This window comes from Trichosurus vulpecula, chromosome 7 (assembly GCF_011100635.1).
Source record: "Trichosurus vulpecula isolate mTriVul1 chromosome 7, mTriVul1.pri, whole genome shotgun sequence".
In the NCBI taxonomy this organism is placed as follows: Eukaryota; Metazoa; Chordata; class Mammalia; order Diprotodontia; family Phalangeridae; genus Trichosurus; species Trichosurus vulpecula.
In genome coordinates, this window is record NC_050579.1 from 253,657,595 (window position 1) to 253,680,885 (window position 23,291).

Below are 23,291 nucleotides of genomic sequence, written 5' to 3' on the forward strand. Positions count from 1 at the left end.
CCTCACCCCTGCTATAGACAATTGACTTGGAAATTCTTTAAGATATAGTTAGTACCTTTTTTGTGTGATATTATTTATTGCTCACCATTTCTAATATCTCTTGGTTTTGTCCTTGAAGAATGTATTCATGATCTGTGGATGTGGTACTTCTATGTAATCTACAGCCCTTTGGTTTTTTTTTTTCCTTAGGCATGAACAACTTCTTACGACATTTTTTCATTTTTCACTGTTTCTTCCTGTGCCCACTTCTGCATAAAGTCAGTGCAGTTTTAAAACATGTATTGATTTAATTCTGAGGATCTAATTGAGGGCTTTTTTGGGAGGAGGGGAAAACATTTCTCTGCATAAGCTGAAGTTGTCTTGGTGATATTCTTTTTGCTTATGCTCATCATGATCAGTGTCAAATGACCAAGCAGCCTATAACTTAATTTGCTTTATTGCCTTTGAAAAAAATTTATTTTTCTAAGGGAAAAAACAACAACAAAATGCCCCTAAATTTGACTTGTTTCTTATTTTCTTTCTTGAAGGCAGGGAGACTGTTGATTGACATATTAACTGGAGTAATCTGATAGATCTTCCTTAACCCTTCACTAGAGATTGGACACATACCCTGGTTCACCATATTTTATAGTTAGGTGTTGCAGTGGGTAGAGTGCTAGACTTGGAGTCAGAAAGACCGGAGTTCAAATCCTTCCTCAGACCCAGCGATGTGACTCTGGGCAAGTCACTTAACTTGCCTCAGCCTTATTTCTTCATCTGTGAAAGGAGGTTGACCTCCAAGGTCTCTTCTAGCTCTAAACCTGTGATCCTGTGATAATCCATATCTTCCCTGTTCTGTCTCAGGCAGTGATATCACGAGAAAGAGAGCCAAAATATATCGTCATTGTTCAGTCCTTTCTCAGTTGTGTTCAACTCTTTGTGACCTCATTTGCAGTTTTCTTGGCAAAAATATTAGAGTGGTTTACCATTTCCTTCCCTAGCTCATTTTACAGATGAAGAAACTGAGGCAAACAGGATTAAGTAACTTGTCTAGGGTCCAGTGAGTGTCTGAGGCCAGATTTGAACTCAGGAAGATAGTCTTCCTGCGTTCAGACTTGGCACTATATCCATGCTGTCATGTAGCTGCCCCAAAATATGTCATGGAGACTCTTATAGCCATTTGAGAAATCCATACCCCCAAGGCTTTTCTTATTTGTCTTCCTAAAACTGATTAGGTGGTTGGCCTGACAGTCCACTTCATTTATTTATATTGCCTCATCAGCATTGGTGTGATTGAAAAGGTTTAATTTTGATTCTAATGTTGTTGCATTGCATTTTGAATTAGACCATTTTCCTTTTAGGATAGTAATGATGACACTGAAGATGTTTCACTATTTGATGCCAGTGATGATGAGTCAGCCAGGAAGTCAAAGAAGGTGAAAATCAGGTATGAATATACTTGTGTGGGGTTGGTGTCATGGGAAGTTGTGTCCTATAGTGAAGGTCACTTACGCATTGAGGTTGGGTACAGATAATTGCAATATACTTCTTTGTAGGCTTCCATTTCCAAAATATATGGAGAACTGAGTCAAATTTCTAAGAATACAAGTCATTCCCCAGTTGATAAATGGTCAAAGGATATAAACAGGCAGTTTTCAGATGAAGAAATTAAAGCCATCTACAGTCATATGAAAAAATGCTCTAAAGCACTATTGATTAGAGGAAAAGCAAATTAAAACAACTCTGAGGTACCACATCACACCTATCAGATTGGCTAACATGACAAAACAGGAAAATGGTAAATGTTGGAGAAGATGTGGGAAAATTGGAACACTAATGCAATATTGGTGGAGTTGTGAATTGATTCAACTATTCTGGAGAGCAATTTGAAACCATGCCCAAAGGGCTATAAAACTGCATACCCTTTGACCCAGCAATACCACTTCTAGGTCAGTATCTCAAAGAGATCATAAAAATGGGAAGAGGACCCACATGTAAGAAAATATTTATAGCAGCTCTTTATGTGATGGCCAAGAATTGGAAATTGAGGAGATGCCCATCAATTGGGGAATGGCTGAACAAATTGTGGTATATGAATATAATGGAATCCTATTGTTCCATAAGAAAGGATGAACAGGCTGACTTGAGAAAAACCTGGGGAAAGACTTGCATGAACTGATGCTGAGTGAAGTGAGTAGAACCAGGAAAATTTTCATTGTACACAGTAACAGCAACACTGTGCAATAACAGTCTTTGATAGACTTAACTCTTCTCAGCAATGCAATGATCTAAGACAGTTCCAAAAACTCATGTTGGAAAATGCTATGTATCCACATGCAGAGAAAGAACCATGGAGTCTGAATATAGATTGAAGCATACGGTTTTCTCTCTTTTTTTTTCCTTTTTGCAATTTTTCCCTTTGGTTCTAATTCTTCTTTACAACATGGCTAATGTGAAAATATGTTTAATATGATTGTACATGTATAGCCTATATCAGATTGCATGCTGTCTTGGGGAGAGGGGAGAGGAAGGAAGAGGAGAAAATTTAAAACTCAAAATCTTGTAAAGGTGAATGTTGAAAATGAAACACAAATATTTAAAAAATAATGCACATTAAACTTTAAAATATACTTGTTTGTATTATCTTTAGTTTGTAAATCTTTATATTGTGGAGTTGAAGAGAATGGGACTTTAAATTTCCTTGTGAGCAAATCTGGTATATAAAAATCTGGATCTATAAACAAATTAGGAAATGATTTGTATAAAAGAATAGCAGGTGGCATTGGATGAGAAAGTATGGATGGGTTTTGATCACCATTGGTGAATGTCCCTGATTCATGGAATGATCTGTCAAGGTTCGTTGTAGCATAAAATGTACTTGACTAATAATCAGGAAACCTTAGTTTCAGCCTTAGCTCTTTCAGTTTACTAGCTATGTGACCTTGAGCAAATCTTTTTACTTTTCTGGCTCTCAGGATCATAGGATCATGGATTAGGACTGGAAGAAACCCTAGAGGCTATATGTTTTCTACATCTGTAAAATGGACTAAATGAATTTAAAGGTCTCTTCTAGCTCTAACATGCTGTACTTTTATAATTCTCCTTACTGAATGCCAGTTATATGCTTGGTATTTTCCCTTTTTACCAAATGACCATAGTGTTTTTTTAAAAAAAATTATTTAGTATTTTGTTTTCCCCAATTACAGGTAAAAACAATTTTTAACATTCTTTTTTTTTAAATTTTGAGTTACAGTCTCTTTTCTTTCCCTCCCCATTGAGAAGAAAAGCAATTTGATACAGGTTATACATGTGTAGTCATACAAACATTTTTATATTCAACATATTGTAAAAGATAACATACACCAAAAAAAAAGGATAAATTAAGAAAGTTGTTAAAAATTATGCTTCAATTTATATTCAGACTCCATCAATTCTTTCTCTAGGGGTTGATAGCATTTTTCATCATAAGTCTTTCAGAGTTGCCTTGCTTATTGTATTGCTGAGGATAGCTAAGTCATTCACCGATCATCATTCAATATTGCTGATACTGTGTACAATATGCTCCTAGTTCTGTTCATTTCACTTTGCATCACTTCATGTACATTTTTCCAGGTTTTTCTGAGAGCATCCTGCTCATCATTCCTTATAGTACCATACATAGTATCCCATCACAGTCAGATACCACAACTGGTTCAGCCATTCCCCTGTTGATGAGCATTCCTTCATTTTCTAATTCTTTACCACCAGAAAAGAGCTTCTATAAATATTTTTGTACATACAGAGTCTTTTCCTCTTTTTTTTTTAACCCTTTGGACCTTAGACCTAGTAGTGATATTGCTAGGTCAAAGGTTATGCGTGGTTTTATAGCACCAACAATACATTAATGTCCCAATTTTCCCACATCCTTTCCAGCTGTTTCAACAACAGCAGCTGCTGTGGCTGTGCAAAACCAACAACAACTAGCTCACAGAACCCTGCAAGCCCAGGTTCTTTTGATCTGCTTTACTAAGGAAAGCAACGTTAAGGGGTTAACAATCTTACTTTAATCCAAAATACAAATATCATTCACTCAGCTCAGGGGGAAAAGCCAGCACCCTGAGCTTCAGAGCAAATACAAACAAATTACAAATATACATTTAAGAACAGACCAAATACAATTCATAGTTACCAAGGAACCATCAACATCTGAGTTCAGCCAGGAGCTCGACAAGGCTGGCTCAGAGTCATGTGCCACTCCTGCTGCGGCTCAGAGCCCTGAAAGAGAAAGCCAACCTCTGTGCTTATATATCCTGTTCAGGGCATCATCACAGAAATTCGACTTAAACCTGTTATAAAAGTCTCTGATGTCACAAACATGTCACTCAAACCCGTGTAAATTAGGCTTTCCCCTGAGGCAAGGAGGTCATCAAGGATTCCTAATTTAATCAAGGAAACAAAGGCCAAACCCTTTAAGGGCACTTCGTTGAATAAGTGCTAAGAGCCCATCTTGATTCCCAGTACACTAACATTCATCATTTTCCTTTTTTATTATGTTAGTCATATTTATCATAGTAGTCAAGGTGTGAGGCGATACCACAGAATTATTTTAATTTGCATTTCTCCAATCAGTAGTGATTTAAGAGCATTTTTTCATATGGCTATAGATAGCTTTGATTTCTTCATCTGAAAACTGCCTGTTTATATCCTTTGAACCATTTATAGATTGGAGAATGGCTTATATTTTTGTAAATTTGACTCACTTCTCTATATATTTGAGAAATGAGGTCTTTATCAGAGAAACTTGCTGTATTTTTTTTCACAGTAATGATTATTAACTGTATTTGCCTCCATCCTATTTTCTCTGTTTATTTTATTCTCTGTACTTTTATCCTACCTCTTCTCAAAAGCGTTTTTAATTAATTTATTTTAAACTTAAATACACAGTAAGAAAGGAAAAAGAAACAAATACAAAATAAGAAAAGAAAAAAGCATTGCCATGTGTACAGCAGAACATAAAAAGGATTCAAAATATACAGCAATATATTTCCATTTCAAGAAAGCCTATATAATAAGTACTGTGCATTGTGTTCAGAGCTGTCCATCTTTTCTTTGCTTCCTTTTAAGTTTTCTTTTGTTCTCTGCTGTGCACTTTTTACTTTGTTCTTTTTCCCCCCTTGCCCCCACCTCCGCAAGAAGGTGCAGTTATGCAGGTATAAATTCTTTACACACACACTCACACACACACACACACACACACATACATACATACATACATGCCATTGTGTTTTTTAAAAGTAAGTTCCAATTTTGCATTTAAATACGATTTGGCTTACAGCATTCAGGAACACAGTATTTACTTCCTATCAATAAGTAAGCATTTATTAAGTGTCTACCATGTGCAAGATACTGGGGGTTCAAACGCAAAGAATGAGCCATACTCTACTTTGAAGGAGATTACAATATCTTGGGTAGATAACACATACTTATGTGTAAGCACATACAGAAAAATATATACAAACTAAATGGAAAGTAGGAAGGGAGTGTGAACAGATGTTAGCAGTTGGAGAAAAAAAAGAAAAGCTTCAGTTAAAGGTTGTGCTAGAGCTTTCTCTTGAAGGAAGAGAGTAGTAGTTTCAGAGGGAGAGTTGAAGAAGTACATTGCAGGCATGAGGAACAGCCAGTACAAAGGCATGGAGATGGGAGGTGGAGTGCAGTGTTTGATGAACAGAGAGAAAGCCAGTTTGGCTAGACAATTGTGTGAGAAAAGGTGGGAATTTATAAATAGGCTAGAAAGGTAGGTATTGGCTAGGTTGTAAAGGGCTTTAAAAGCAGAAGAGTTTATATTTTATCCTAGTGGTATAGGGAGCTACTAGAGTTTATTGAGTAGAGGACTAAAATGCCTAGCTCTGTACTTAAAGAAGATCGCTTTGGCCAGTTTGTGGAGGATGGACTGGAGTAGATGTGACTTCAGGTAGGGAGACCAATTAGGAGGCCATTGTAATAGTCTAGGTGACAGATTATGAGGGTTTGAACTTAGGCGATGGCTGTATGACTAGGGAGAAGAGATGACAGGATTTGGCAAGAGTCTGGATAATGTAGGGAGGAATTGAGGATAATGCCAAGGTTTCAAACTGGGAGATGGAAAAAATTGTTTTGCCAGGTGTAGTGGCAGACAGCTATAATCCCTACTATGGCGAGGTTGAGTTCAGGAGTTCTGAGCTTCAATAAGGCTAAAGCTGATTAGGTGTTTACACTGAGTCTGGGTGCCACTGGACTGTCTATGGAAGGGCAAAGTGCTCCAGGTTGGAAATGGATCCCATCAAAGTTTCTGTGCCAGTCAACACTGGGGTTAGGCCTGTGAATAGCTGCTGGATGTCCAACTAGGGTGAGATAGGGGCACTTAATTTACCAAAAAAACAAAAAAAAGAAGAAGAAGAAAAAACTTGTGTCTTTGGCAGAAGTTTGAAAGAGGGAAAGAGTTTTGGGGAAAAGATGAGTTCTGTGCTTTTGCTTCCCTTGTTTGCAGTGTAGACTTACAGGTCTTCTTCCTCTTTCATACCCAGAACTTCATCTCTTGCCTCCATTCTTTTGGACTGAATGTTTTTATAATCTCTTCTCACTTTTATCTCATAGAATACCTCTCTTCTTTTAAGATGCAGCACAAGCACTACCTTCCACATCAAGCCTTTCCTGATTCCTTCCTGTTGCCTTCTTTCCACAAACACTTTGTATTTATTTTCTTTATAGTCTGTATATTTATGTATCTATTAAATCTATTATATGTTAAATGCAGGTAAGTGGCCTAGTGGATAGAACTCTGGACCTGGAATCAGGAACTCTGAATTCAGTTCTGGCCTTGTATACTTAATAGCTCCATGACCCTGGGAAAATCATTTAACATCTGTGTACTTCAGTTTCCTCATCTGTAAAATGGGAATAATAATAGCATCTACTGCTCAGGTTGTTGTGAGGATAAAATAATATTTGTAAAGTGCTTTGTAAACCTTAAAGCACCATATAAGATTGATTGATTGGACCCAAATCTCAGGAATTATTTCTTCTTAGATAAGGAAACCTACTTCTTAGAGTTTTGTGGTAGTTTTGATGAATATGAATAATAGTTTATACAAAAAATTTTGCAATATATATTTTCTGTGAAATTAGAGATTGGTCATATTGGGAGATAGTAGTCTATTATAGATGGCCAGCCTTGAAGTTAAGAAGATGACCCAAGTTCAAGTCCTGTCTCTGTCAAATACTGTCTTTGTGATAGTGAGCAAGTCAGTTTCTCAGTGCTCTAGACAAGTGATCTCCAAACTTTTTTGACCTCGCACCCTTAACAATAAAAAAAAAAAATTGAACACATACTTCCCCAATATGTGTATGTTATAAAACACAAAAATAAGATTAAAATATAGAGGTTAAAGTGGAGTAACATTTCATCCTAGAACCAATAAGGGAAGGTTCTGGAATTTATTTGTGGTCAGATCTTCTCTTGAGGAAAATCAATTTGGCTGAAGTTATCAATGATGGAGAGGGAAGGAAAGAGACTGGAGATAATGAGAACAATTAGAAGGCTTTTGACATACTACTATCAGGCCTGTATCCCAAAGAGATGAAAGGAAAAGGAGATGGAGGGTGGGGGGGGGGGGAGAGAGAGAGAGAGAGAGAGAGAGATGTATGTATATCCATGCACAAATACAAGTATTTATAGCAGCTCTTTTTTGTGGTGGCAAACAATTGGAAATTGAGGAGATGCACATCAATTGGAGGATGGCTGAACAAGTATAAGAAATGATGAACAAGATGGTTTCAGAAAAACCTGAGATGACATATGAACTGTTGCAAAGGGAAGTAAGTGGAACCAGGCAAACATTGTATACAGTAATAGCAATATTGTAATGATGATCAACTGTGAAAGTCTTGGCTACTCTGATTAATACAGTGATCTAAGACAGTTCCTAAGGACTCACGTTGAAAAATACTGTCGACCTCCAAAGATAGAACTGATGAAGTCTGAGGGAAGATTGAAACATAACTTTTTCACTGTTTGTATTTTTCTTGCCTTTTTTTTGCAACATGACTAACATGAAAATGTTTTTCATGATTTTACAAGTATAACTGATATCACATTTCTTGCCTTCTTGGTGGGTGGAGTAGGGTCAGGAGGGAGAAAATTAGAACCCCATTTTTTTAAAAGTATGCAAAAGAAATAATAAATTCATTTTTGAAAGAGGAAGACTATTGGCAGAATACCTGGTGAGAGGTGATGAAGGTTTAAGCTAGAATGATGGCAATGTGAATAGAGAGAAGGGGATAAATGTGAGAGATGTAGAAGTAAAAATAAAATTTGGCAACTGAGTGATATGTGGATATGGGATAAAGGAAAAAGAGGAATCTAAAATGACATTAAGGATACAAGAACCTTGAGAGGATAATGGAGTCCTCAGTAGTAATAGGGAAATTTGGAAGGATAAGCAGTTGTCCTGGGGGACTAACATCTAGCTCAGACTGGAGAAGACTGGGAGCTTGCACAACAGAGGGCTTAGGATGGTTAAGAGTATGTTAGAGACAAGCCCCATGATGATTGGCTCTTTCAGTGAGGGTCAGAGGATGTGATCTGTCTTCCCACATTCCATATGTTGATCACATAGTCAGGTACCAGCTCCATTTTGGAGACCACTGCCCTGGACACCTCTTTTAAAGATTGTAATTTGTAGAACAATTGCTCAAACACATTGGTAGCTTCTTCATTGAGAATTCCTCATACCAATGAAATCACAGATCTATCCCATATATTGAGATACTGCTGAAAGCACACATCTTCACTCTATTTCAAAATGTTTGTTGAATTGTTTGTTGAAACAGAAGCTAGCTACTTTGAGCCCAGAAAATTATATCATGTTGCTCTTTTTAATGATTGAAATAATTACTTCTGTTTTGAACTTTAGAATGTTCTTTTTCATTTCACTTTACAGGGCAATGTAATTATAGTTTTTGCATTATGCTTTTATTTACAGACACCCAGTGGCATCATTTTTCCATTTATTCTTTCGAATTGGTGCAATAATTGTCTATCTTCTGTGTGAATTGCTAAGCAGCAGCTTTATTGCCTGTATGGTGACAATTATCTTGTTATTATCGTGTGACTTTTGGACAGTGAAGGTATGCTTTATTTTTAAATATTCAGCATTTGATCAATCAATAAATATTAAGCACTGGTCAGATATTATGCTAAGCACTGGGAATACAAAGAAAGGCATAAGACAAATCCTGCCCTTGAAGAGCTTACAGTCTCAAAGGGACAAGCTGAAAAGGTTGGGGAAGAAGGAGAATGAGGTTACTTGGCGTGCTGAAATCCTGTAGCCTCTGTGGGAAACGATCTGAGGAAGTGAGAGTTTCAGAGTTGATTTCATCTTGCAGAATGATGAGTTTCTGGTGATCATGAATCCAAGAAAGTAGCTCAATGGAAAATGATGAGGTAAATTCTCTAGGTGCCCTCCTTAAATGATGAAAACTGTGAGAGGAGCTCTCCATTATCTACCCTCCACTCTTTCCTGCCAGAGTAGCCTTAGGGGCTGGGAATGCTGAGGAGGTATGAGTTTCAGAGTTCATTTCATCTTGATAAAGCAGTATTGTTTTAAAATATCAAAGGACATAAGACTTGCCAGTTTTAGTATATTGTACCAGTAAGGCAAGATTCATGACCTTGAGGATGACTGTGAACATGCCTGAAAGGTTCAGAATTGCAAAGTATAAGAAATTCTCTAGGTAGAAGGCAGAGGAAGTATAACATGTATTTAGATTCCAGAGGATAAAATCCCAAGACCAGCTACTCCAATTAGATGTAGCAATAATTATATTCCAAAAACAGTAAGCCCACTTCAATGTAGCAACAAGAAAATTACAACACAGTGTTACAGTGGCAAGGAACCAAGTCATCCTGTAACCTTCAGCCCTGCTGAGGCCTTCCCTGTGAACAATCACTGAGGAATCCTAACTGTCTGCTTGCCTGAGTTCTCTGCCCACTCAGTTCTTGGTCTCCAAAGTTCCCTGGTTTCCACCCTTTGCTCAGCGCTCTCTTCTACAGCTCCGATGACTAGGAGTTCTGGCTTCTTTTCTGACTTCTGAGTCCCCTCACACGCTGGGCTCTCCTTATATACAGTCCTAGCAGGCAACTGATTGACTAGAATTCAGGTTTCTGATTGGCTCGGGTCTTAGTCACTCCCCTTAGGGCCCTGAGGGCTTTACACCTAGGCCCACTTAGCAGCTAGTAAGTAGGGGCTGTAGGCCTACTTAAAAACAAAGATATAATCAGGCTTTCCCACCTAGTCCCACCTGAGGCGTATTGAATGAGTGGGGAAGATCTTTGATCACATTAATACTACATATATGCATTGCCAAAATGAATACAGTGTGAGACTTCTGCAGGAGTTAATTGCCAGAATTGTCCCTTCTTGTTAAATTATACCAAAAAGCAGAGATAAAGTAGAACTTTACCCCTACAGCTGTGATTCTCAAAACTTTTCCATGGGAATGTGATGTTCCAGAATGATAGTTTTTCCACCTAAACTATTGTTACTGTTTCTTCATATAAAAATAGACTTAATTTCCTCTTTTTTGTTCCAAAGTTTCCTCCAGCCCTTCTAGGTCTTCCAGATTAGAATTTATTAATCCCATCAATGTATTTAGAGCCCCAAAGTGTTCCCTAGCTGAATTAGTTGGGTGAACATTGCCCTTCATGTTTGGTACCATGAGTCACTTCTTTTTTTTTTTAAATTTATTTAACATATTTAGTTTTCAGCATTGATTTTCACAAGAGTTTGAATTACAAATTTTCTCCCCCTTTCTACCCTCCCCCCCACTCCAAGATGGTGTATATTCTGGTTGCCCTGTTCCCCAGTCAGCGCTCCCCTCTGTCACCCCACTCCCCTCCCATCCCCTTTTCCCTTCCTTTCTTGTAGGGCAAGATAAATTTCTACGCCCCATTGTCTGTGTATCTTATTTTCTAGTTGCATGCAAAAACATTTTTGTTTGTTTTTGAACATCTGTTTTTAAAACTTTGAGTTCCAAATTCTCTCCCCTCTTCCCTTCCCACCTACCCTCCCTAAGAAGTCAAGCAATTCAACATAGGCCACATGTGTATCATTATGTATAACCCTTCCACAATACTTATGTTGTGAAAGACTAACTATATTTTGCTCCTTCCTAACCTATCCCCCTTTATTGATTTTCTCCCTTGACCCTGTCCCCTTTCGAAAGTGTTTGTTTTTGATTACCTCCACCCCCATCAGCCCTCCCCTTCATCATCCCCCCCATTTTTTTTTTATCTTCTTCCCTCTTCTTTCCTATGGGGTAAGATTCCCAATTGGGTATGTATGGTATTCCCTCCTTAGGCCAAATCTGATGAGAGCAATGTTCACTCATTTCCCCCTCATCCGCCCTCTCCCCTCCTCCCACAGAACTGCTTCCTCTTGCCACCTTTATGCAAGATAATCCACCCCATTCTATCTCTCCTTATCACCCTCTCTCAGTATGTTCCTCTCTCATCCCTTAATTTGATTTTATTTCTTTTAGATATCTTCCCTTCACCTTCAACTCACCCTGTGTCCTCTCTCTCTCTCTCTCTCTCTCTATCTATCTATCTATATACACACACACACACACACACACATAGATATATACATACATACACATTCACCCATATATATACATAAACATATATGTATGCATATTCCCTTTAGCTACCCTAATACTAAGGTCTCATGAATCATACTTGTCATCTTTCCATGTAGGAATGTCAACAAAACAGTTCACCTTTAGTAAGTCCCTTGCAATTTCTTTTTCTTGTTCTTTTTCTTGATTACCTTTTCATGCTTCTCTTCATTCTTGTGTTTGAAAGTCAAATTTTCTATTCAGTTCTGGTCTTTTCACTGAGAAAGCTTGAAAGTCCTCTATTTTATTGAAAGTCCATATTTTGCCTTGGAACATGATACTCAGTTTTGCTGGGTAGGTGATACTAGCTTTTAATCCTAGCTCCATTGACCTCCGGAATATCGTATTCCAAGCCCTTCGATCTCTTAATGTAGAAGCTGCCAGATCTTGGGTTATTCTGATTGGGTTTCCACAATGCTCAAATTGTTTCTTTCTGGCTGCTTGCAGTATTTTCTCCTTGATCTGGGAGCTCTGGAATTTGGCAACAATATTCCTAGGAGATTTCTTTTTGGGATCTATTTGAGGAGGTGATCTGTGGATTCTTTCAATTTCTATTTTGCCCTGTGGCTCTAGAATATCAGGGCAGTTCTCCTTGATTATTTCTTGAAAGATGATATCTAGGCTCTTTTTTTGATCGTCACTTTCAGATAGTCCAATAATTTTTAAATTATCTCTCCTGGATCTATTTTCCAGGTCAGTGGTTTTTCCAATGAGATATTTCACATTGTCTTCCACTTTTTCATTCCTTTTGTTCTGTTTTATAATATCTTGATTTCTCATAAACTCCCTAGCTTCCACTTACTCCAATCTAATTTTTAAAGTAGTATTTTCTTCAGTGGTGTTTTGGACCTCCTTTTCCATTTGGCTAATTCTGCCTTTCAAGGCATTCTTCTCCTCATTGGCTTTTTGGAGCTCTTTTGCCATTTGAGTTAGTCTGTTTTTTAAGGTGTTGTTTTCTTCGGTGTATTTTTCAGTATTTTTTTGGGTCTCCTTTAGCAAGTCATTGACTTGTTTTTCATGGTTTTCTCGCATCCTTCTCATTTCTCTTCCCAATTTTTCCTCTACTTCTCTAACTTGCTTTTCCAAATCCTTTTTGAGCTCTTCCATGGCCTGGGACCAGTTCATGTTTTTCTTGGAGGCTTTTGGTGTAGGCTCTTGCACTTTATTGACTTCTTTAGGCTGTATGTTTTGGTCTTCTTTGTCACCAAAGAAAGAATGCAAAGTCTGAGACTGAATCTCGGTGCGTTTTCGCTGCCTGGCCATATTCCCAGCCAACTAACTTGACCTTTGAGTTTTTCAGTGGGGTATGACTGCTTGTAGACTAGAGAGTTCTATGTTCTACGTTTGGGGGGGAGGTGCCAGCTCTGCCACACCAGCACTGCTCCTTCCCCAAGAACCCCCAACCCGGACTGGGCTTAGATCTTCAGCAGGCTGTGCACTCCTGCTCTGATTTGCCACTTAATTCCTCCTACCAGTTGGGCCTGGAGCCGGAAGCAACAACAGCCGTAGCTGCCACACTTCCGCTGCCCCCGGGCCTGGAAGCCAAACCTCGAACTCCTTCCACTCCCGCAGATTTTCCCACTAACCTTCTCAGTAGTCTTTGGTGTTTGTGGGTTGAGAAGTCTGGTAACTGCCACAGCTCACTGATTCAGGGCGCTAGGGCATGCTCTGCCCGGTTGCTGGTCTTGTTGGTCCACACTGCTCAGGCTGGGCTCTGCTCCACTCCGTTCCCAGCTCCCAGCTCTGTGTGGGATAGACCTCACCCAGAGACCATCCGGGCTGTCCTGGGCTGGAGCCCTGCTTCCCTCTGCTGTTTTGTGGATTCTGCCGTTCTAGAATTGGTTCAGAGGCATTTTTTATAGGTTTTTGGAGGGACTCGGTATGGAGCTCATGCTAGTCCCTGCTTACCAGCCGCCATCTTGGCTCCGTCCCCCATGAGTCACTTCTTAGCCTTAAAAAATGAAGTAGTAATTTTCTTTGGAGATACAGACATCATTTCCTGCTTCTACATAATTCTAGTTGTTTTAGACACACTGAAAAAACCCATGTTTAGCACCAGTAACTTAAGTTTTCTCTATAGTTGTAATCTATAAACTGAGACACTAAGTTCTGAGCATGATCAATTTATTAGTAAAGCACAAATTTACTAATAAATAGGATCTCCGACTCCTCAGGGAAACCAAGACACCTCAAATGAGGGGGACAGGTTTCTTTTATAATTTGGGGGAGTACAGAAAATACAAAGGCCAACATTGTATATGAATAAAATATGATTGGATGGAAATTGGCTGGCAACAACTCCCTTCTCCCTCTTGTGACTAAGAAGTGTTCATTGTTTGAGTTTAGCTGCATCTGCAACCCAAACTTCTTGGGATAGCATACCAGACATCCTTGAAGGATAACTTGGTGGTATAAATACACTAGACCAGACTCCCTTATGTCCACCTGCCTCCTTCAAAGGTTATAGATTTCCTTGACACAAGAATAGAACAGTGATTAACAGGAGATTTGGATTTCTAAACTCATTACAGGACAGTTGAATTTCTAAAGAATTTTGATTTAGTTACAAGACAAAGTCAGTTAACTGTAAATAGGATCAGTTAAAAAATCAGTCTGATTATTTCAGTTGCTTCTGTGCTGTTGGTGATTTAAGAAACATGTATAGAGTCCAGAAGACCCTAATATCAGTCAGCAGATCTTTTTAAGCACTTACTCTATGTCAGACATTCTGCTAGATGCCATAGGAGGCTTAGGAATATAAGATGGCCCATGCCTTTACAGTCTAGTTGGGGTAGAAGGCATGAATGCTTAAAGAGGTAACTAACAATACAAGGTGGGATATAAATGCCAAATGAATGATACACACACTAAGTTCATAATTCAATGATCCTTATTCTGGAAAGAATATTAGGAGTTATCTAGTTCAATCCCCTCATGTTATAGGTGAGGAAGCTGAGGTTTAGAAATGTCAGGTGACTTGGCCAAGGTCACAGGCACAGGAAGAATTAAAGGTGAAAACTGAACCCAAATCTCTGATGCCAGAACCAGTGAAAAATTGCCTCCATTGAACTTATTAAGAACCTAGGTAATTGGGGACAGTTGTGAAAAGTTCAATTTGAGTGGGGACATAAAGGATGACTAGAATTTTGAATAGGTGGAGACCAGAAGGCATCTTTGGGAGGATCAGTATAAATGCAAATACAAAATGGAGAGAATAGATGACTGTGCGCATTCTGAGTGGCTTTCACTTTCCTTCTTCTCCAACATATCTCCTCCTCTATTGAAAAAGAAATCTTATGAAAGTGAGGTTCAGGTGTTTTCCTCTCACTGATTCCATCCTTTTTTTTTTTAAGTCTTCCACTTGTATGCCCCAATTATGTGAGATAATTTTGCCTATCCTTCCCCCACCCCATTCCTTTCCTCATGAAAACACAATACGATCACTCCCTAATTAGACATAATACACTCCCTAATGAGTTCCGGGGAGACATCTCCTTGTCTTTAGAATGTAAATGGCTTATCCTTGTTTATTTAGTCTTTTATGACTATTTGATCATATTTGCTAGATCTTCTTCTAGATTACACCCAATAATTGTGACATTCCACAAAGCTCTGGCCTGGGCCTTATTTACTTTTCCTTCTACACTAATAAGGAAGTTTGGAATGGGTGGATTTAAGGAGAAAGACAATGAGTTCCATTTTGGATATATGAAATTTAAGATGCCTACTGGACAGCCAGTTTGAAGTATCTGAAAGGCAGTTGGAGATGTGAAATTAGAGGTCAGCAGATAGGGCTGATTTGAGAATAGATAGATTTGAGAATCATCAGCATAGAGATAGAAATTAATTTCATGGGAGCTAATGAGATCACCAGGAGGGAGAGGAGTTCCAAAAAACTAGAGAGAAGATAACATCAAGGAGGAGAAGGTGTCAAAGCCTGCAGAGACATCAAGAAGAATGAGGATTGAGAAAAGGCTGTTTGATTTGGCAATTAGGAGATCATTGGTAATTTTTGGAGAGAATAGTTTCAGTGGAATGAGGAGGTCAGAACCCAAATGAGGGGTTAAGAAGTGAGTGGGAGGAGAGAAAGTAGGAGCACCTATTTTATAAGGCCTTTTCAAAGAGTTGGGTCACAAAGAGCAGAAGACATATAGAGTGATAGTTTGCAGGGATAGAAGGATCAGGCAAGTTTTTTTCAGGAGAGGGAAGACATGGGCATGTTTGTAGCCAGTAGGAAATGAGCCTTGCCTTCGACTGCCATACCTAGGTAGAAATCCTCTCAGCCTTCACAGGATCTATGAAACAGCAGTGAGTAGGGAGTAACCCAGTTAGCAACTGTTCCTGTTCCCTACATGAAGTCAGGGAGCACATGCTCCAGATCTGGGACATCTGCTTATCCTCATGTACAGCCTTGGGCATGTCCTCATTCCGTCCCTGTGTTGGAATGCTTTGTGGGGGCTGCTTTTTGGCTAGACCCTGTCCCCAGTATCCACAGACCTCTCTGACTTACTAGACTGATTTCAACTGGAAAAATCACTCATTGTATGTGATTTTTTTTTTCTTGGATTTCCCAATTAGGACTGATTCTGGTATGTTTTCTAGATCTTTGTATAGGAAAGCTCATTCATACTACTTGCTTTTACTTTGCCATCTTGGCTCTTTGTCGTCTTGTTTGTTTTCCTGCTTATTTGATACAATTGTACTGAACCTTCTCCAAATCATTTCCTATTTGTAATTTCTTATGGTGTAATACTATTTAGTTACATGTATTTATTATAATTTACTCAGTCATCCCCTAAATCATGGGCACCAGCTTTGTTTCCATTTCTTTGTATAACAGAAAGCACTACTATGATTTTTTTTTTTTTATAGACCCATCCCTGTGTTTTAAGCCATGGTCCAAAAATAAAATCCCGTCTCAGACTCCACTTTCTTAGCCTGTTATTCATTTCCCGGGTCAGTTTCTCTTTTTCATCTCTTTTCTTCTAAGAAAAAGGGGTTATCCCTGTGATCTTCAGTTTCTTGTCCCAATGTTTGTTATCTCTGTCAATACTTTTTAGGTTCTTTCTGACAGTATTATTTGTTCTGTGTGAATTACCAGAGAGAGGAGAGTTTTGTTTTGGTAAATCTTGTAAGTTTCTATTATGTCTTAAATACATATTCTGGGAAGTCAACAGAACACTCTTGTTGTTAGCTCAGTATACTGAGCCAGGAATCATCAGCTGCTACTGATTTTCTCTGCTTCTGATCCTTTCTGGGTGTTCTTTTGCCTGATAGCTTTTATGACTCTACTGTATCATTCTTTGCAGGACAGTCCACTTCTTCAGAGCATTCAGCTTCCCTCTCCTTAGGAAGAACCTCAAGTCTATTTTGAAGCTCTAAATGTATAGTTTTCATTTTCCTTCCCTTTGTTCTTAATGTAAAACTTCCAGTTTCCAACATCCTGATGTCCTTACCTCTAGTTCAGATCCCCTTTTTCCTATTAAATCTTTGCTTCTGTTTCCTGTAGTAATTATTATCCCTAACAACCTGAAGTTTAGAAACATGTTCCTTCACTCCCTTCTCTTTCCTAAATTGAGGTCTGCCTATACATGTAATGCAATTAAGTCACTTGACTGTCGCAGAAATATAAATGTTGCATAGCCAGTGATAGTTGCAATACCATTTTACTTCATACTAGCTGAAATATTCAGCCTTGTATTTTTTAGATAATTTATTGGTGTTTACACCTTTACTCTAAGCACCGTCTTAAAACTTTTACAACCAGTCGTCAAGTCTTAATAACTTAACAACATCTCCCAGAAACTCCATAGCTAAGCCCCACCTCCCCTTTCATCAAAATCCTATTTGTTTGTATCATTTTGCTCTACTCTATTGATTTGCCTTACTTTTTAATTGTTTTCACTTACCTTTTCTTGCCTTAATTACCAGCTCCTCTCTTTCCTGTGGAGTCTTGCTGTTCAGATCCTACTGCCTAATATTCATTGTACCTTAGTCCTTTTAAATCCTACTTAAACCCTCTCCTCTTTCATCTATTTCTCACAGAATTGCAACATGAGATCAAGAAGAATATCTGGACCTAAAGATTATTCTACTTCAACTACTCCTCAGTTTCTCCAAATTTCTCTTCCCCAGATTCAACCTTTTTAGCCTCTACTAGTTCTAGCACCTTTAAATCACCTACACTTTTTGTTATTCTGCTTATGTCTGACCTACTCTCTTTCTCTTACAACTTCATCCTGAGGTCTTTTGATTCCCAATGTAGTGTACATTTTACTATTGCTAGCTCTTCTGCTGCTAGCTCACCTCCCTTTCTTATTTCCAGTCTCTTATCTACTGGCTCCTTCCCTGATTGATGTTTACAAACTTGCTTAGGTCTCTCATCCATTAAAAAAATCATTCATTTGACCCTGACATGCTCTGAAGCTGTGACTCTCTTCCCTTTCACTCCTAATGCTGCCTCTCTATCGACTCATTTCTAAGTCCTTTGCATTCAGGTTTCTAGCTCCCTAACTTCAAAATTAGAACTCATATTTTGCTTGATCTCTGAAAGTTTATTTTGACATTTGATATTGTTTATTATTCCTTCCTAGGGCAGCTAGGCAGTGTGGTGGATAGAGTGCTGAGCCTGGAATCAGGAAGATTTATCTTGCTGAGTTCAAATCTGGCCTGAAACTCTTAGTAGTTATGTGACCCTGGGCAAGTCACTTAACCCTGTTTGCCTCAGTTTCCTCATCTATAAAATGAACTGGAGAAAGAAATGGTAAACCACTCCAGTATCTTTGCCAAGAAAATTCCATATGGGGTCAGATACAACTTGAAACAACAGAACAAGAACAACATTGATCTCTCCTAAATATTACTTCCTTCCTTGACTTTTGTGACATTTGTTCTTTCTTTTGATTCTCCTTCCAGTCTGCCCTTCCCTTCTTAGTCTTCTTTAATAAATCATTCTCTATTAACACAAGTCATTTTTTTTTTGCTGGGCTTCAGTTTTGTTACCTATAAAATGAGGAGAATTGGACTAGATGACCTTTGAGGTACCTTGCAGCTCTCAGTCTATGATACTGTGTTCTTTAGTCCCCCTCAATTGTCTTGGCTGCCAAGGATCTGTCTTACATAGAGCTATTCATTGGTGATCTTGGATGTACTTACAAGAGCAATTATTTTTATGTAGATGAATCCCAAATTAGCCCTACCTATTCCCTCTCCTCTAATTGCACATTTTCAGCTCCATGATGGATATCTTTAAGTTTTGATTTTTTTTTTGAGGGGGGAAGGGAGGGCAGTTCGAGTTAATTGACTTGCCCAAGGTCACACAGCTAGTAAGTCATCTTTTACTCTGCTCTGTCCCTTAATATTATAACTAATCATTTGTCAAATTTTCTCTATACTACCACCCTCTTGATTTGAGTCTCTGTACTACTCACTGATTTATTGTTGTAACCTCCTCATTTGTTAACCTGTTCTTCAGCTGTACCCTTCTTCAATCAAGCTTCCACAAAGCTTCTAGAATAGTATTCTAGGGTACAGGACTAAACAAGTCATTCCTCTGCTCAGAAACGTTTAGTCACTCCATGTTGTTTCCAGGATAAAGTACAAATTCTCTAGCCTGGCCTTTAGGGCCCTCCATAGTATAGCTCCTGTGTACCCTTCATGCCTGATTTTCATATTACTTGTCACTTCATGCAATCTGTGATCTTGCCAGATCTGAATAGCAGCTATTACCTGAACTATACCTGTTTAACTTGAGATAAAATGTTCAAAAAGCTTTGTAAACCTTAAAACCCCATATAAATCCTAGCTTTTATTATTTCTTCTGCCTCTGCATTTGTATGAGTTTTCCCTCATGCCTAGAATGCACTCCCTCCTCGTCTGTGCTTTTTTGAGTTTCTTTGTATTTGAGGTATCTCAGGTGCCACCTCCTTTATCATCATATTTAGCTTTATATAATTCATAATGCTTTTAGGTTTGCAAAACTTTTTACAAATGTTATCTCATTTTATCACAACAACCCTTCACAAAGACTTCCATTTTATTTCCCTTTTTATTAGTGTTCCCTTCATCCTCAAATATTTCTAGACAATCTGATCACTTCCTTCCTTTTACTTGTATCACATGTAACCTTTGTTTTTGTTGTATTTTCTCTTGCTTCCTTCTTCTGGCAGGAGAATGAATATAAGCTTCTTAAGGGCAAGGACCAGTTACTTTTTTTTTGTATGATCAGTGTCCAGTACAGTGTTTTGCACATAGTAGGCATTTAAGAAATATTTGCCAAATTGAATTGTTATTACTCATTGAAAACCTGAGCATATACATAGAGAATCACATAAGTCTAGAGTACCACCATGTGCAAAAAGTCAGTTTACTAAAGGTAGAATAGGATAACTAGGTTATTAGTTGTCTTAAGAAGGGAGCCATTATATGTGTATGTCTGTATGTTAGGAGGGGGATGGTGGAGTTGGCATAGATTAAGAGTTGTTATGGGAACTCGTCTTAGTGTAGCTATTTTAGAATGTATAATTTGTGTCTTAGAGAATCAGATTTGGATATATTAGGAGTGTGTGTCCTGATTGTGCCTATAAATCAATTTTCAGTATCAGTGGTGGGGGTTAGGGTGCCCACAAGACATAGAATAGAGATAGATAGATAGATAGATAGATAGATAGATAGATAGATAGATAGATAGATAGAGGAAGGAAGGAGATAAGGAAGAGAAGGAAGAAGAGAGCCGAGGAAAGGTCAGGTCAACAGAACAAGGGTATTAGAGATAAAAGAGAAAAATGGAAGATGAGTAAAAGTGTTCAAGAGAGAACAAAGAAGGAATTGTTGATTGTGGAAATTTTTACTCTTTTTTTTCTTGCCTACTTACATTTTTCCTGCTGTTGTCCTATATAATCCATTAACTTTTGGCCATACCTAATTCTTCATTTATTTTCCTTGCTACTGGATATGAAGGAAATGAAAGTGAATATCTGTTGAGTATTTCTGTTGAGGGTTGAAGTGTTTCTTAGTGGTTTACATATTTATATATGTATATTTTTTTTTTACCAGAATATAACAGGCAGGCTCATGGTTGGCCTGCGCTGGTGGAACCATATAGATGATGATGGAAACAGTCACTGGGTGTTTGAAGCTCGAAAGGTAAACTTCCATTATTATTTTTGTCATTTGGTTATGGGTAGCTTTAAAAGTATTTTACAGGTGAACTATATAATATTAAAAACAACGGCTACTTAACAGGTAGCCCAGAATCACTGGCTAAAGCCAGTGATCTGACTGGGATGAACTTATAAAACTTCTTAGATTGTTTAGCCCATGATTTTTTTAATTCACAAAAAAAAAGGCATATCCTGTTCTAGTAAACAGATGAATTGGTTACATTATAGTGAATTATGCTTGATACTCTGCCTGTAATTTCTTGTTGACTCAGTTCAGCATTACTCTGGTATCTTGGTACTGCTCCCTTTTTTCTTAGGATAAAAGGGTTTAAGAGGAATTGATGCTAAAGAGATAATGAGTTTGAACAGCAAAGTACATTATGTTGTACTTTGTACAACTGTCACTTAGGACCTTCCCAAGCTCTCCTTACCAACATTATCTTTCCATATTGATAGCTCCCTACGTTATATTCTGAATGTCTTTGTGTATGTGATTGTGTTTTTAGGTAAGGTGTTTCTTAGCAGGTTCTGGACTTGTTGATAATAAATGATACAGAATACACTATTGAATTCAAGTTCTTTCTTAGGAATTGAAACAAGAGAAAAGAACCTCCTCAGAAGCTGAGTCACGAATTTTTTGGTTAGGATTAATTTCCTGTCCAATTATGTGGGTGGTATTTGCCTTTAGTGCTCTCTTCTCCTTCAAACTGAAGTGGTTGGTAAGTACTGGTAACCATCTATGCATTGTGTGAGTGCTACCAGCTACCTGTTACCTGTGTGGGTGCTACCTTATAGCCCTATTCTTGTTGGAAATAAACAAACTGTCTCACCCAGTTTTTAGAACAGGGAAGTATACAGAATTGTTTTAGCCTTTCTTCTGGTAATTAAAAGGTAATATCTTGGGCTTAGAATGTGTGTAGGCTTAGAATCAGAAAGAGCTGGATTCAGATTCTGCCTTAGAACCTCACTAATTATATCCCCCTAGGTAAGTCATTTAACCTCTGTGTTTTAAACAGCCCACTAGGACTGTTTTGCCCATCACTTCTTTAATTCAGCAAACCAGTGACATACCCTGTTCTAGTTAACAGATGAATTAGTTGCATTGTAGTGAATTAAGCTTGGTAGCTTACCTGGAATTTCTTATTGACATCAGCTTGTTTTAACAATCCGGCTAGCAGCTTCTGTGGGGGTGAGATCCACCCACAGCCAGCACCCAGAAAGCTGCCGGCACGCTGGGAAAGCATAGGCTCTTTTGATCTGCTTAACCAAGGAAAGCAAGGTGAAGGGGTTGACAGGCTTATTGTAATCCAGCATACAGACAGTAATTCAGTTAGTTCAGGGGAGCATACAGACAGCATTCAGTTAGTTTAGGGGAAAAATCCAGCACCCTAAACTTCAGAACAAAATACAAACGAATTACAAATATCACCAGACAGACCCAATACAATTCATAGTTACCAACATCTAGGTTCAGCCCGGGAGCTCGGAACAAGGTCTGGCCCAGAGTCACACTCACCACCGCTGCTACTCCAACAGAAAGGGATCTTCAAACTGTCTTCTCTCCTCTTACAGAGTTTTTGACATCATCAAGCGTCACCTGAATGACCAGAGCCGATTGGTTCTTGAGTTGGCCCCTCCCCTTAGGACCCTGGGAGGTTCACATCCACATAAATAAGGTTAACACCCAATAGGACATGGCTCTGGAGTTAACACCTCCCCGTAGCCAGCCCCATGAATCGTCACAAAGAGGCGGAACTAAACCCACGTGGTCTAAAAGCCTCTGCTGTCCCAGACATGTAAACTAGGCCCTCCCCAGAGTTAGCCCTACCTTGGGCCCTACCAAGGTTCCACACCTAACAGGGCTCTGGGCCTGGGGCCCAGCACCCAGCAAGGCTCAATGAGGTAAACTAAGTCACTCAAAGAAAACAAAGGCCATTCTGCTTACACTGCTGTGCATTACCCTGGTATGCTGAGGGAGGGAATTTCTACCTTGGAAGTCCCCTCTACTTGACAGTATCACAGGTTCTTCAATTATTTGCATGTTTTGGTAATTAGATGACAATATTCATTACATTATTGACCTATTAGAGGGACATGTCAGTATCTCAACTGAACTTTTGACGCAGCTACCTTTTCTCAAAGTACACTACAATTCAGTGTGTGTATCTGTGTGTATTTATATGTATAAAATATTGCTATAATTTTTGGTGCTTTAAAGAATAATGTGGTTTTTCTGCATATCTCTCTCAACCATGTCTCTTTTTTATTCTTGAGTTATCTAAGGTCATGATTTCCAGCTGTTGTGGGCGACACTTGTTTGGCTTAGGCTACACCCCTGGGAGTTTAGGACAGATACTTGAATGAAATGAGACATATAGACATAGCAGGGATAGTTATAACATAACAAGAATATTCAGTGAGAATGCAACGTTGGGTCAGTTTTGCATAGTTTCTCAG

General features: G+C 38.5%; 1 protein-coding gene across 2 annotated transcripts in view; it reads left to right on the forward strand.

The window, feature by feature from the left end:
• LOC118856233 (Golgi apparatus membrane protein TVP23 homolog B-like) overlaps positions 1-23,291 on the forward strand; it is a 44,221-nt gene that overhangs the window by 4,788 nt on the left and 16,142 nt on the right. The window contains exons 2-5 of one of the 2 annotated variants that reach the window (XM_036766406.1): positions 1,341-1,426; positions 8,979-9,123; positions 20,728-20,817; positions 21,422-21,553. In XM_036766406.1, the coding sequence (XP_036622301.1) occupies positions 1,341-1,426; positions 8,979-9,123; positions 20,728-20,817; positions 21,422-21,553 (453 nt within the window). The remainder of the gene's footprint in view (positions 1-1,340; positions 1,427-8,978; positions 9,124-20,727; positions 20,818-21,421; positions 21,554-23,291) is intronic. The other variant, XM_036766407.1, reaches the window with a different exon arrangement.